This window comes from Pinus tabuliformis, chromosome 4_2 (genome assembly GCF_031772625.1).
Source record: "Pinus tabuliformis cultivar Carrire ecotype Pingquan chromosome 4_2, CPIR1, whole genome shotgun sequence".
Taxonomy (NCBI): domain Eukaryota; kingdom Viridiplantae; phylum Streptophyta; class Pinopsida; order Pinales; family Pinaceae; genus Pinus; species Pinus tabuliformis.
This window is the reverse complement of record NC_142304.1, coordinates 497385985-497400173: the sequence shown is the minus strand read 5'-3', so window position 1 is coordinate 497400173 and position 14189 is coordinate 497385985. Positions and strand designations below refer to the sequence as shown.

General features: G+C 35.5%; 1 protein-coding gene across 3 annotated transcripts; it reads left to right on the top strand.

Moving 5' to 3' along the window:
• Window positions 1-2313: 2313 nt before the first annotated feature.
• On the top strand, window positions 2314-5157 carry LOC149170162 (amino acid permease 3-like). 3 transcript variants are annotated; one of them, XM_089428927.1, is made up of 7 exons: window positions 2320-2605; window positions 2742-2978; window positions 3263-3356; window positions 3563-3777; window positions 4005-4147; window positions 4250-4477; window positions 4583-5157. In XM_089428927.1, the coding sequence occupies exons 1-7, from the start codon at window positions 2569-2571 to the stop codon at window positions 4982-4984; spliced, it is 1356 nt and encodes a 451-aa protein (XP_089285053.1). In that variant the 5' UTR covers window positions 2320-2568; the 3' UTR covers window positions 4985-5157. The 3 variants fall into 3 exon arrangements, with proteins under 3 accessions (XP_089285055.1, XP_089285053.1, XP_089285054.1); XM_089428929.1 differs by lacking the exon at window positions 2742-2978 and having other exon boundaries at window positions 2314-2605; XM_089428928.1 differs by lacking the exon at window positions 2320-2605 and having other exon boundaries at window positions 2651-3057.
• Window positions 5158-14189: the final 9032 nt, after the last annotated feature.

Here is a 14189-nt window from a genome sequence, read left to right as displayed (position 1 = left end):
GGTAAGTTTTATAGCAAGTCCATATATTTTGGTGTCCTTGGTCATTGACTCAAAATGAATTATGAGATGGTTAGGATGATGCACTAGTGTGTAGGATAGGAGGAGCAAGAATATCTAGTTGAGTAGGATGGGTGATTGATGAGGCACTGACATTCTTTGATAAAGGACAATGTGGCTTGGAAATACAATAGATTGTGTGGGTTGTCCATGGAAAGGTAACAATATTGATGAGTACATCAAAGATATGTGAATGCTTGATGAATTACGAACATGATATTGTTTGACTATCATGTCTAGGATTATACAGATGATAGCATGCACACATGTTAGGAAAATACTTTATTAAGTATGCTTGGCTTAGGGGAGGAAACAATAGGTTTTTTATGGTTAGGTGGCAATGAAACAACATTGCCTATGGTGAAATGAGCACTCTAACATTCTACAAAGTTAAGGGTTTCTAGGTTGTGTTTAATCAGGACATGTGAGTTAGGTGTATTAAGGGAGACATGAGTGGTTAGTGACCATGCCCAACTAGTAAATTCATGTTGTTGCCACATAACCACTAGGCTTCTTGAATGGTATAAGACATTCAAGTGGAATGAAAAGTCTAGCCCCATGACAAACAATATTAGAGTCTTGTTCAAATGTGGAAATTGTGGAAGTGTCTCTTCACCTCCAACACACCTTTCATTAGATGAGATGATGGGCTTGTGTTGAAGAGGACGTCAACAATTCAAGTAGAGGAGAGGACCTGACATGAGGTGCCATTGGAAATGGTATGATGAAGGGCACACTTGGCATACATGGCAAGTTGCATGGTGAGTCCATATACTTTGGTAGGCTTGGTGATCAAATCACAATGATTTCTAATATGGTTAGGATGACACACTAACATACAGGATAAGAGGATCAATGATGTGTTTTTGAGTAGGATAGACGATTGATGAGGTGTTGTATAGTGGGATTCAATAGAGGATAACATGTCTTGGAATTGTGATAGATTGTGCATGTTGTCCATGGGAAAGAAGTGATGTTGATTAGTGCATTGAAGACATGTGAATGGTTGATCAAGGAGAGACATGATCTTCTTTGACTATCATGTGTAGGCTTAGATGGACAATGGCATGGTTGCACATGGGATATTGGTTGTTTAAGTATCCTTGGATTGGAGGAGGCAACAATAGAGTTCCTATGGTTGGGTGGAAGTGATGTAACATTTCCTATGATGAAATAAACACTATGGAATTCTACATAGTTGAAGGTGCCTAGCTTGGGTTTGGTCAAGACATGTTGGCTAGATGTATTCTATATGATAAAAGTAGTTGATGGTCATGCTTGACTAGTAGGGTCAAGTTAGTTCTACGTAACATTTTTATGGTCAAGTGGAATGAAAAATCTAGTATTGTGATATTTACACACTAAGGAGTTTGGGCATGATTATGTTTGATCCATTCCTTAACAGTTCCAAGAAAGAGGGAAATATGTTGGTAATATTATAAGTTCAATCTCTACCCATGGGTACGTAATTACAACATCTATCTTTAGGTGAGGGTAGGTGTGGTGAAGACATGTGGGAATGGTTTAAGTGAGGGCAGTTGTGGTGAAGACATGTGGGAATGGTTTAAGTGAGGGCAATTGTGGTGAAGACATGCGAGAATGAAACTTCTATAGTTTCTACCTTAAAAGAAAGTTTAGAAATAAGTTTCAGTCCACAATATGTACAAATAGACCACACTTTTTTGTACCATAAATTGAACCTTTATCCTTAATGATATAAATATACTAAAACATCTTAGAATATAACTTCCACCTTTAAAAAATAAACTCATACACATTAAAAACGTACAATTCTTATCCATAAATCTTTGTTATACTTAATAAAATCAAATCCACCAAAAAAAAATCTCCTACTAAACCTATCCTACTAAATCTGAAAAGAAATATCAGACTCTACTATTAAAAAATTGAAATAAAATCACAAAGTCAAACATTATCTAAACTAAATTCTTTAAAATGACAATAACGACATGATACCTACCTATTAAGACTCTGTGGGAAAATGCACATACCATACAATTTCCCCCCAGTAATTGTCTTCCCACAGTTACGAAATTCCAAGTGGTTCAATCATGTTTTGAGTGATGGAGAACATCAAACTTTTCCATTTTCTTCAATAAATTCCAAGTGGCTCAATCATGGTTTTGAGTGATGGAGAACATCAAACTTTTCCATTTTCTTCAATATCGTATGCAAGAAATGAAAATAAATTTATTTCTTAGTTAATTTGCAGCGGTCAAAGGTATACAGGAGCCCGTGGTCTACGTTATCGAAAAATTTGGCCGACTAAAAGAGAAAAATTCCAAATTTGACTGGCTGCTACCGCAGCAACACGAGAATCCACTTACCGTAGGAAGGGAATGAATTTATTTTCTAGCTCCCGAGCTGTCAAATACCAACTCAAATTTGTTCATTCCCCACTGACCCATTTCGCCATATATGTTATAATAGGCAGTAATTTTTAATCTACCAAGCTCTCCCAAAGCTTGCACCCAGGATTAGGAGTCAGCCATGGAACCCGATGGCTCAAAAGATAATTTTCGAACGGGTATGGTATAACCATTTCTTTATTTAACCATTCTATCACACTTCCTTTCAATGGGTTTTTCATAAGGATGTCTCAGTTTTTTTTCTTTTCTTTTATGGCTGAGTTTTGAAGTTGTGGATGAGATTGGAATGAACAGGCACAATTTGGACAGCCGTGGCTCATATCATCACAAGCCTCATAGGGGCAGGAGTGTTATCCCTGGCATGGAGTGTTGCCCAACTGGGATGGATTGCAGGGCCTGTGGCTATGGTTGTCTTTGCTCTTGTCACGTTGTATTCCACTTTCTTGCTCTCAGATTGTTACAGGTTCCCAGATCCAGTCTCTGGGCCTCACAGAAACACTTCTTACAGGGATGCAGTTCGAGCTAATTTGGGTGCTATATCTGTCAATTTTTAGATTGATTACAATCTCTCTGTATATACTTACTTTGAGTTTTAGATATCTTAACATAGGTGCAACTTCACTTTGCATTACTGAGATGTTGATATATTTTATTATTATTTTGTTGATAATTGTTTGCCCATTTTTAAATATTTCATTCTTTTGCAATTTATTATTAAAAATTATTAAATTTACACATATGACACTTTTATATAAACTGTAAATGCACCGACCTCCCCTACCCTGAACACAATAATGATCTGTCTTGCTTTTCAGGTGCCAGAAGAGCATGGCTATGTGGACTAGTTCAATATGCCTATTTCTATGGAATCTGTGTTGCTTACACAATCACTACTGCAACCAGCATCAGGTTAGTTTCCATTGAAAGAGCTTTGAGAACAAACCACCTACTCCAATTTACTTTCACTGCCCAATCCCCTGCTCTGCAGGGAATTTCCTATATGTAGAGGGCTTTTGCCTATTTCTAAAATTAGATCTTCAAGGTAATTGTTTACAAGTTTGTAGAGCTATCAGTGCTTATAACCCCTATTGACTGAAATTTATGTAACATTACAGAGCAATCAGGAAATCAAATTGTTACCACAAGACTGGACATGCCTCAGCATGTCATTTTCCAGATCTCATCTATATGATCCTCTTTGGAGTTATACAACTTATGTTGTGTCAAATACCAAACTTTCATAAACTATGGGGCCTTTCAATACTTGCAGCAACCATGTCCTTTACATATGCAACAATAGGATTTGGCCTTGGCATGGCTAAAGTTATTGGTATTGTTTCGTCATACTCTCTTTTATTGTTTTCAGGGCTTCAACCATTGCCTCGGTTGGTGTCTTACAGGATATATGGCCAGGCAATGAATTTCAATATCTAATCTTAGTTACCATGGTCCTGATTTTATTCACTTATGATATTGAAAATGTACATATCATTTAGGTAGTGTATGTGTTCCCTGGCATGTTGAAACTTATGGGTTCAAATCTCTGGGAAATTGCAGAAAATGGAAAGGTTAAAGGAAATCTGGGTGGAATTAGTGCCAGCACCTCTCTTACTCAAACCCAAAAAGTTTGGAGGATGCTCCAAGGTCTTGGTGACATAGCATTTGCATTTCCATATACTTCCCTTGTCCTTGAAATTCAGGTATAACTCAACCTTTAGGTCTTTTGGTGTATTTGAATCCTTTGGTTAGTAAGAAGCTAAATGGATAACTATGAGGTTTTCCTATAATTTATAATTATGCAGGATACTCTCAAGTCAACACCCCCAGAGAATATAACTATGAAGAAAGCAAATGTGTTCTCACTGAGCATAACAACTACTTTCTATATGCTATGTGCTTTTCTGGGTTATGCAGCTTTTGGGGAAAATGCACCTGGAAACCTTTTGACAGGATTTGGATTCTACGAGCCTTACTGGCTTATTGACTTTGCTAATGTATGCATTGTAGTTCACCTAGTTGCAGCATACCAAGTAAGAGTTTTCTCACCTTTTATTTTAGTTCTGCTGGATTTCAACTCTAATATATCTGTTACCCATAGAAACTTTATTGCAAATTATTTCATGACACCCTTACAGGTGTTTTGTCAGCCAATCTTCGCTTGCGTTGAAGAATGGTTTTCTCATATTTGGCCAGACAATAAATTCATCAACAAGGGAATTCCAATAGGCATTCCCTTATGGGGGTCGTGCAGAGTCAATCTGCTGAGGCTGTGCTGGAGAACTGCATTTGTGGTGTCAACTACTGGCATTGCCATCTTATTTCCATTGTTCAATGATGTACTGGGAATTTTGGGTGCTCTGAATTTCTGGCCATTGGTAGTCTACTTTCCAGTGGAAATGTACATTGCACAGAAAAAAGTCCCAAGATGGAAACTTAAGTGGAGCATTTTCCAAATATTCAGCTTCATATCTCTTCTTGTAACAGTCATAACGGCAGCTGGCTCCATAGAAGGCCTTGTGAAAGACAAGAAGTCATAGAGGTCTTTCTGTATATTATCTGAGAATTCACAGATGTTGCAATGCTCTTTTAAAGTGAAAAAGATATAGAACACTAGCAGGCTATCTGAGCTGCCAGCTCAGTGCTGGGAGTAATGCATCGAACATCCATGGCAATTTATAATAACTTCTGGTTACACTGGAGGATTAAATTATTTCTCTCCACACCCATGCTTACTGGAATGACTTTTAAACACTGTTAACAACATGTTCTGTAATTATTCTTAACTGTTGCGTTGTGAAGAATAATTATTCCTTATGAAGAAATAGACCAAGAATGAATGCACCTGCAGTGCGTGTAAAGAGCAAAAAAAAAAGTGTTGAGCATACAATATATAATCTTATAATTATAATAATTTTTCCATTGCTTGCTTACTGTGTGCATGCATATGCAATGCCTTTCATTGATGTGCCATTTTCGTTTTCTTGCTGAAGTCAATTTGTGATAATGATTTTTGTGAATTGCAATTAGGCATTTTAATAGGGTAAATGGTTCTGCTTTAAGTAGTTTAATTGGCGTTTTAATTTAGAATTTAATAAACTAGTTATGAGGAGTTCATTAGGCTAGGCCGAATAGTGGATGCTTTACACTGGAAGGAGTTTGCCACGGACTATAGGGGTCTGTTCAAGTTTGAAACTTGGTTTATCTGTTTAATGAGGCTAGTGTATTATAGGTGTTAGGGTCTGTTCAAGTTTGAAACTTGGTTTATCTGTTTAATAGGCTAGTGTATTATAGTGTTAGGTTCAAGAGTATAGTGACAGCCTTAGTAACTTGATCCAGGTTTTTCTGGTGACAAGGGTGAGTTTATTGATTCTCTTATTTAACAAAAAAAAAGAAATAGAAGGAAAATGAATGGATTATCATATCTTATAGCTTATAACAACAAACATCGATAGATTATTGACACAAGTCTCGAATAGTGGCTAGAACCCAAGGTTTTATAAAGGCTAGTTGTGAGTGTAGTTTTGACTTTAAAGAATGTCTTATCAATCTTAATAGTGACATTGCATTATTCCATTACGCTAGATTATAAGAGAAATAATAATGAGTGTAAAATCTTGAAATATATAAGAGAGCAAGGATTCCAAAAAATAATTATGTAATTAAAAAAATTATTTAGGGCATAATTTTAAAGAGAAAAAATAATCTAAGGAAAGTGTGCTAGAAAGAGAAATAATCAAACATTAAAAAGTATAACACTTTATGGTGTTTGTATACTAATTTACTTTTATAAAGAATGGAACAACTATCACAATATATGTAATTGTAAATTGTATGTAGTTGTAAAGTGTGTGTGTGTGTGGCTATCACAATATATGTAATTGTAAATTGTATGTAGTTGTAAAGTGTGTGTGTGTGTGGCTTTCCCTAATAGGGGTTTCATCCCACATTGACTGAGTTGACCCTAGCCAAAATTAAAGATAGTAGCGAGATCAAAACTTATGTTATTTTTAGAACATCCCATTACATTGAACATAAAGATATGGATGCAAACGATTAATGTAAACAAGAGTGGGTGTATAAATGCCCAACTCAATATAAGATTAGTTATGGTCATAATTAAAATGGTATGTATGAGTATCCAACTCAATATATGGTTGGTTGTGACCAAAATGCAAATGAGAGTTGGTTTATAAATACCTAACTCAATATAGGGTTAATTGTGATCAATTTAAGGTTGGCCTTATCATAGAGCATGAGTAGGTTTATAAATACCTAGCTCAATAAAGGTTAGCCATAACAAATAATCAAGATTAAACCTTTGTATTCAAGATCCCCATTATTTTAAATAGGATACTACAAAAACAAGACATTACATCACAAGATACAAAACCCTCCATAGAGTTTATCATGAGCCAAATAGAGAAGTCATTTCATATAATATCCCCTAAATGCCATATCCCCCACCCTAATATGATTGCCCAAACTGGTGATAATGGTATCTAATAAAGGATTTTTGAAGATTTGTTGACGTTGCGATCAATTCCCTCCAAAGTTTTTCCTACACGTGAATTTTGGAGCCTACTAAGGATCTCACGATTTGTCATTCCATAGTTGCTTCATGATCGATTAATGTTATGCTAAGTGTTTAAGTCTTGTTCTCGGTTTCTAAGTGTCAAAGTCACTTGCTCACACATGTTTAGTCCATAACAAGTTCATGAGCACCTTCTTTTATGCAAGCTGAATGGGTATAGCACAATCCATCAAGAAAATTCTTTTGTAATGTTCAACCTATGTCAATAGTTAGTGTGCACATTCATTGACAGCCTCTCACTTTTGGTTGTGATTGTGCTTCTATTTTGGTAAGTTTTTCCAACTGTCGCTTTTGCACACCTTTGTTTTCGCAAGTGTCTCTTTCATGTTTACAACTATTGTTTTTTCTTGTTTTCACTTTAATAAGTGTCATTTCATGTTATCTTCGCTTTGGCATGTGTCACATTTCAAGTGTCGTTTGCACTTTTCTCTCACTATCGAAAGTGTCGTCTTTTGGCATGGGAAGTGTCGCACATTGTAAAAGTAGAGTTTTGGTTCATTGTGAGAGACAAATTTGGTACCAATGGGTCATATTTACCATGCAGACATGTACTAGACCCATTCCCAAAGTTTTATGCATTGTCGTACTAGTGTCGTCACTTTCGTTGCAATGTGTCTCTTACATGTCACACTTAGTCGAAGGGAGTTAATTGGACATTCTTAAAAGGCATTTCTGATGCATTCTCCTGCATTATTGTGTCATATTCATCATAAGAAAATACATTAGACATATTCCCAAAGTATTGAGCACTGCCATACAAGTGTCGTCACTATTGTCACAAAGTGTACCCTAAGTGTCGCACTTAGAGGAGGTTGTTGCATTGTCGTCGCATCGAGGAGATCATGATTTTTCTTGTGTACTGAGTGTTCAATGTTGTGTCATAAATTGTTTTGAGTGTGTGTGATCATTCATAAAGTCCAAACTTGGTTTCACTTCTATCTCACTGATCCCACACTTAGTCAAATTATGGAAAATTCCTGCCTGACCAAACTTGACCTCACTCAGCCTCCTTGAACTGTGCATTGCATAGTAGCAAGCCATAAGTGGATCCCTTTCCTCTTGGAATTGTGCAATGTGTAGTTCCTACCTCCAAGCCCTATGCATTGCACAATCATAGTGCTCAAGTATTTCCTCCCTGCCCTCAGAAACTGCGCAATCCTGCCCCCAGCTAGTCTCTTGTTATGCATTGCGCAGTCTGAGTCATCAAGTTGCCTCCTTGAGTCCTTGAAATACACAATCCATTGAACAATATCCCTCTATAATTGTGCATTATGCAATCTCAGTGCTCAACCCTATCCCCTTGACCTCCACAACCACATAGTCCATCCTCCCAGTCAGCTTCCTTCTACACATTGCGTAGTGGCTACTCTCAAGCTGCCATACTGCCTACTTAAGCTGTGCAATTACACAATCCCTAGGCCTATCTCTCTCTCTCTCCTATAATATGCATTAGGAAACTTCAAGGCTCAATACTACCTCATTGAGCGCCTCAATTGTGTATTCATCTCGCCCAAGCCTCCAGAACTGTGCATTATGTAGTCTCAAGCTTTAGTCGATCACTCCCAGGCCTTGGAACTGCGCACTGTGCAATCCCTGAGTTTTCCTCCCTGTCTAGTCCCCAGTCCCAACTCAATCAATCATTTTCATGAAGCAAGCTAGACTAGGATATTTTGGACTGATTTCATCTTGTCATGAGTATATTCCACTTGCAGATACTACATCTTGACATGACAGGATGATGATTGGAAGGGAAGAGAAGGAGATCATACGAGAAGACACTTGTGAAAATGGAACCATGGAGAAGTAATCAAGCAAGAAGATGAAGCAACACTAGCTTACCACAAAATATCAAAGATCTAGATCACATAAAGACTCCATATCAATCAGCCTTCTAGAGGATGAAGATGAAACACATGCAAGATTTGTCATGAATATTGAAGAGAAAGCAGCAAGAAGAGCAACCTGGAAATGCCACATCATCATGAAGTTTCATGTCATCATTTCCAAGTCATGGCTTGTGCAAGAGTCATCTCAAGAGTCACATGTGTCATAGTGTCTTGCCACATCATTTGTGGAATGTAATTGTGTAATTTCCCAAAATACACCCTCATAACTCAAGAAAAAAGACTTTTGGGACTTGAAATTTCACCTTGGCTTCTCTAGTTTGCCATAGGAGAGAAGATCTTTCTTTGGAGGAGTAAGTGGTGACTTAATGTTCCACTATTGGGGCTTGTGTGGTAGCATTGTACTTGTATATCTTGGCACTTCCACTTAATATATAAAGATCGATGAGCCAACACATTTTCATGAATGTATCATGAATATAATAAGACTATTCTTTATATGTTTTTGGTATATGTTTTGTTCACATGTGTTAAGAAATTTAACTACTTTGGTGGGCTTTGGTACTTATCTTGTTGAAGGTGTGTTGTATTTGGTTTTATGATCATGGTTGTATTGTGAACTACTTTGTAGGTTAACTAATGATCCTCTTATGCTCTTGTGCATCTCTTTTAGGATAGTAATATTACTTTTCTTCTAGAGGCTTACTCTCTTTATCCTTGCTGTGAAAGTACCTTGTATACATTGCAATTGTATGCCTCATAGTGTCAAATTACTTGCTTGTTTCAAAGAATGTTTGTATAACCTCTTATGTTAATAATGGTAGCGAAGGAAAATCCCCAAGGACAATGGCAACTGACCATATTTTTGGTTGGGGCTCTTAATCCAAACAATGTGAGGTCTACTTGGGACTTCACATCGGGGAGACCCCCTTGGTTGACCAATTTCCAGCACCATCAAACAGATGTTAGCAAGTTAGTCTATTGAGGCTACAATATTTTTCACACAATATCCTTGAGAATGGTGCTACTAAATCTAGTGGAGTAGGGAAAAATAGCCTTCTCTGGATAGGATTTGGACAATTTGTTGATAGCTAACCTCCCAATCAATATTTGATTAATAACATAATATATAAGAAAGATCCATTAGAACATAATGGTCTACTAAAGCTACAAATATCAACTCAAGTTGTCCTTGAGAATGGATTTGTTGAATGTAGTGCATCTAGAATGGACCAACATCATAAAGATAAAGATCTAATAAAACATATTGAGAATCATTTCTAAGAAGTAATGAAGAATATCTTGCCAAATTATGAATAAGAACTTCATGAAAGATAATAGCTTGAACAATAATTACCTTGTGAAGGGAAGGATCATGTAAACAATATCTAAGAGTATGGACCCATGTACTTAATACAAAAATGTTGAAACGCAAAATTGATGAATTGTTATCTTGACCATTAGGAGGAAGGGTTTAGTTTATCTCGGTACATCCACAAACCTTTGCTGCATTGTTTTGCTAAAATATCATAACTATCACTAGTTTATAAGGAAAACATACATTATGAGTCCATATATTCAACAACATCGAAGAAGATGATGCCATAAAATATTTAGAAGTTTCACCTTTATAGACCAATGAGAAGGAGAGGTATTCACTTCTTTTGGAAAATATATAGTGTATTGGCCTTGAAAAATGGTTAAAAACCTAAGTAAATCTCCAAGAAACCTTAAATAAAAAGGCAATTTCCTTGAAGTAGGGTTTAATTCTTAGGAAACCCTAGAAAAGAGGTGGTGACCTTGAAGGAGGGTTTAACCCCTTATAAAACCTAGAAAAGAGGCATTGATCTTGAAGGAGGGTTTAAAGTTTAGGAAACTGTATAAAATAAGATAATTCAAAAACCTTAGTTGTGTAGTAGCAAATATGCCCTTAGAAATATCAATAGAAAAAGTATTTGGATCAATTGTTGAATTAAGTAAGGGAGGTTCACATCTAATTTAATACCATATTGAGATTCATAAGAGGCAGAAATAATTGAACGGAACCAACCAACAAAACATAACATTTTAATTAAAAAAACAAAATAAAAAATAACATAGGGCACAAAATGAGGTGTAACCATAGAGAGAGAAAATATCAAAGAAAGTTTGGTATAGAAAGAAAAGAGTAAGTGCAAGAGAGTGCAACACTATGTGGTGTCCATAGGCTAAATTACTATTATAAAGAATGAAAGAATGATAAGAAGATATACAATATTATAAACGATAGTTGCGTGTATATACTCAATTCAATGGGTAGTGTGCTTTCCCAAATAAGGATTTTGAGCCTACATTGACTAAGTTAGCCTCAGGTAAATCAAAATATTATAACAAGGTTAACCTAATTAGCCAAAAGTAAATCTTACACCATCTTCAACATAAACATGGAGATTTTGTGGTCCATATCTCTTAGAAATGGGTGATCACTACCTCCTTTGAGGATAAAATTGTAAGGAAAATCTATTCACAAGAGAAAAATATGTACGCAACATTATATCCATTATCCCATGCTTGTAGAAATGCCAGTGAAATCCTTGTAAGGATGCACATATAAGGAGGAGAAAAGAGAGATTATATTTTAATGGTAACTAAGATGGAATTTCTTTTGATTGGAAATTAGTCAAACTAAAGAATTTTAAGTACACATTATGGATCTATGCCAGTTGACAGGTATGGACTATAGTTACACAAGTAGTTAGGGTTCTTGGGTGAGGGTGTAAAATTGAGGGAAGAATCAAGTGGAAAGGTTTTTCATGTTTTAAATATTGGTAAAAATGTCAAGTGTTCATTAATATTGTCAACAAAATTATTAAGGGTGGGAAGTGACAATATCTTTGAATAAAAAGAGACATGTCCCCTCCACAACCCAAAAACAAAATGAAAAGAGGAAAACAATATTGATATTTTTTGATCCTCACTCCCATAATAGGCCAAGATTCAAATCTTCAAGGAGAGAGCATCTGATAGGTTAGTTGTCTAAAGTCTTGGTTGATGAGTGAAACATAGTAATAATAATTGAGAAAAGGGTTATAAGAAACCAATATGGAAGGAGTACCAAAAACTTTAATACAAGAACTAAAATCATGAAATAGTACTAAAAAACCCAAGAATGTTTTGGTTTGGGGCCAAGATGGCAAGGAAATCAAGCATTGTAAAGAAATTTAAGTATACATTATGTTTTGAGTTGGGGCCAAGATGACAAGCTAAACAAGCATTGTAGAGAAATTTGAAGTATACAATTTTAAATTCCATTGCCCTTGAGTTGGATGATGATGCTATGAGGTATCATCTCATAATATCCATAACACTCCCATAAGTAAGGATGGTTGAACAAAATGTCAACTATCCCCATTAGTGCAATATCACACCTTAATTTGTCCTTTTAGGGGTAAATATTGTAATAGTATGTGCATTTCTTGGCAACATAAATCTCCTTCTTGGATTGGGACCTTTCAATGTTGTGAGGTTGTGGGAAGTGTTGGATCACTAACTTGTCTCATAATCAAATGACATGGAATTCAAATTATTTTTACTGCCATTGCTGATGATAAAAATGGATAGGTGTTGATGTACTCATATCTCACTGTGAACTAAGCATTGTTAACCTAATACTTAGTTGAGATCTAAATTGATACATTTGCACCTACAACCTAATAAGATGGTGAGTGCAAGATAAGAGGAAGGTAACCTAAGAAATGAAAATATGACATGCTTAGTAGTTAATAAATTAAAATAATTAATTTAATTAGTCATAAACTATTAATATATGTCGTAATAGGAAAAATGATACTAGTGTTGGAAAGGATATGTAATGAACTTTAATGTTTGTGAGATCCTATCAAGATTTAATGAAAATATGAAATGTTAGTTCTCAATTTGACATTATGGTACTTTTTTATACCATCCATTTACATGATTGTTGATGTCTTATATCATGTTTGTATTATTCATGTTACTACTATCTATTTGTTTGTATATGTATGTAATGAATTTCTCCAATTATATTTTCATTAATAAATCAAACAAGAAGATAATCAACTCTCAATGTAGCCTAAGAGGAGATATCTATACTTTTGGTAATATGGTGGTTTCTTTGGGTGTAATTAATATAGATTGCAATATGATAGTGCCAATGAGTTTAAACACAAGCCATCACAGACTCTCTTTCTTCCTTCAATTTACTTATGCTTGATGAGGGAGTTGAGTCTATGTCTATTTGAGGACATTGACATTGTATGAATTTGTAGGGGAATAAGAGCTAGTATGCTTACTTGTGTGATAATGGCATGTAGAATAATTTATGACTTCTACAAAAAGATATTTGTGAAGATGAACATCCTTCTTATCATGATTGGATGTATTAATGAGTGTTTCACCATGCATACACACATTTACACACACACACACACACACACACACATGCATACATACACACACATACATGCATACGTACACACACCTTTAGTGAAGATTACACATCTCCCCTTCCCCTATTGGCATAACTCATTAGGCTATGTAGTATAAGTTGGATTATAATGATCCTACTTCTTTTTGAACATTTTTTCATGCTTGGTGGCATCACACTGCTAATAGCATTGAGGAATACAAAAATTATTGCACTACTTATATCTATGCCTCTACTCAAGTAATTTGCATGAATCAATGCACATATACAAGTGTTTGAATTGTATGAATTATAGTTCTATTTCATGATATATTGGTGAAGTATTCTCTAGTACATGCGTGTTAAATTATTGACCTCCTCTTTGTTTAACAAATGATCCACAAAGGATTTGAACTTCTCTATGTATTTGACCATCAATTAGCCATGGAAGTAGCATAATTGTTGCCACTTCTTGTATCTATCATCTTGATGTATCAATAAGTAATACTTATTATGCAGTTCCTTTTTAAAGTCACTGCACAGAGTGACGGGCTTACTATCCTTACTATGTGATGGTTTGGGTGTATCTATATGGGAATCCACTTTTTCCTACAATGTATAGCACCCGAGAAAGAGTTGCATAGAAGGAGATGTTACAAAACACTTGTTGAGAGTCATCAATCACGAAATCTTCTATCGATGTGTGTATTATTAGTCTCCGTAGTGGTGGTGAAAGGTCAATTTATCAATGCTCAAATCAAATCCTAATGATTTTAATTACTATAAGGTACAATCTTTAGATCTTCCATGGACTAAATGCTCTATTTCCAATTTCTATATAGTGTAGAGAACTTTAGAGTCCTTTTTGAGCTATGATACTAGTG

Coding starts and splice junctions, on each gene's coding strand:
- LOC149170162 (XM_089428927.1), top strand. CDS start 2,569: ATGGAACCCGATGGCTCAAAAGATAATTTTCGAACGG. Junction 2,606..2,741: donor AAAAGATAATTTTCGAACGG/GTATGGTATAAC, acceptor TGGAATGAACAG/GCACAATTTGGACAGCCGTG. Junction 4,478..4,582: donor ACCTAGTTGCAGCATACCAA/GTAAGAGTTTTC, acceptor ACACCCTTACAG/GTGTTTTGTCAGCCAATCTT.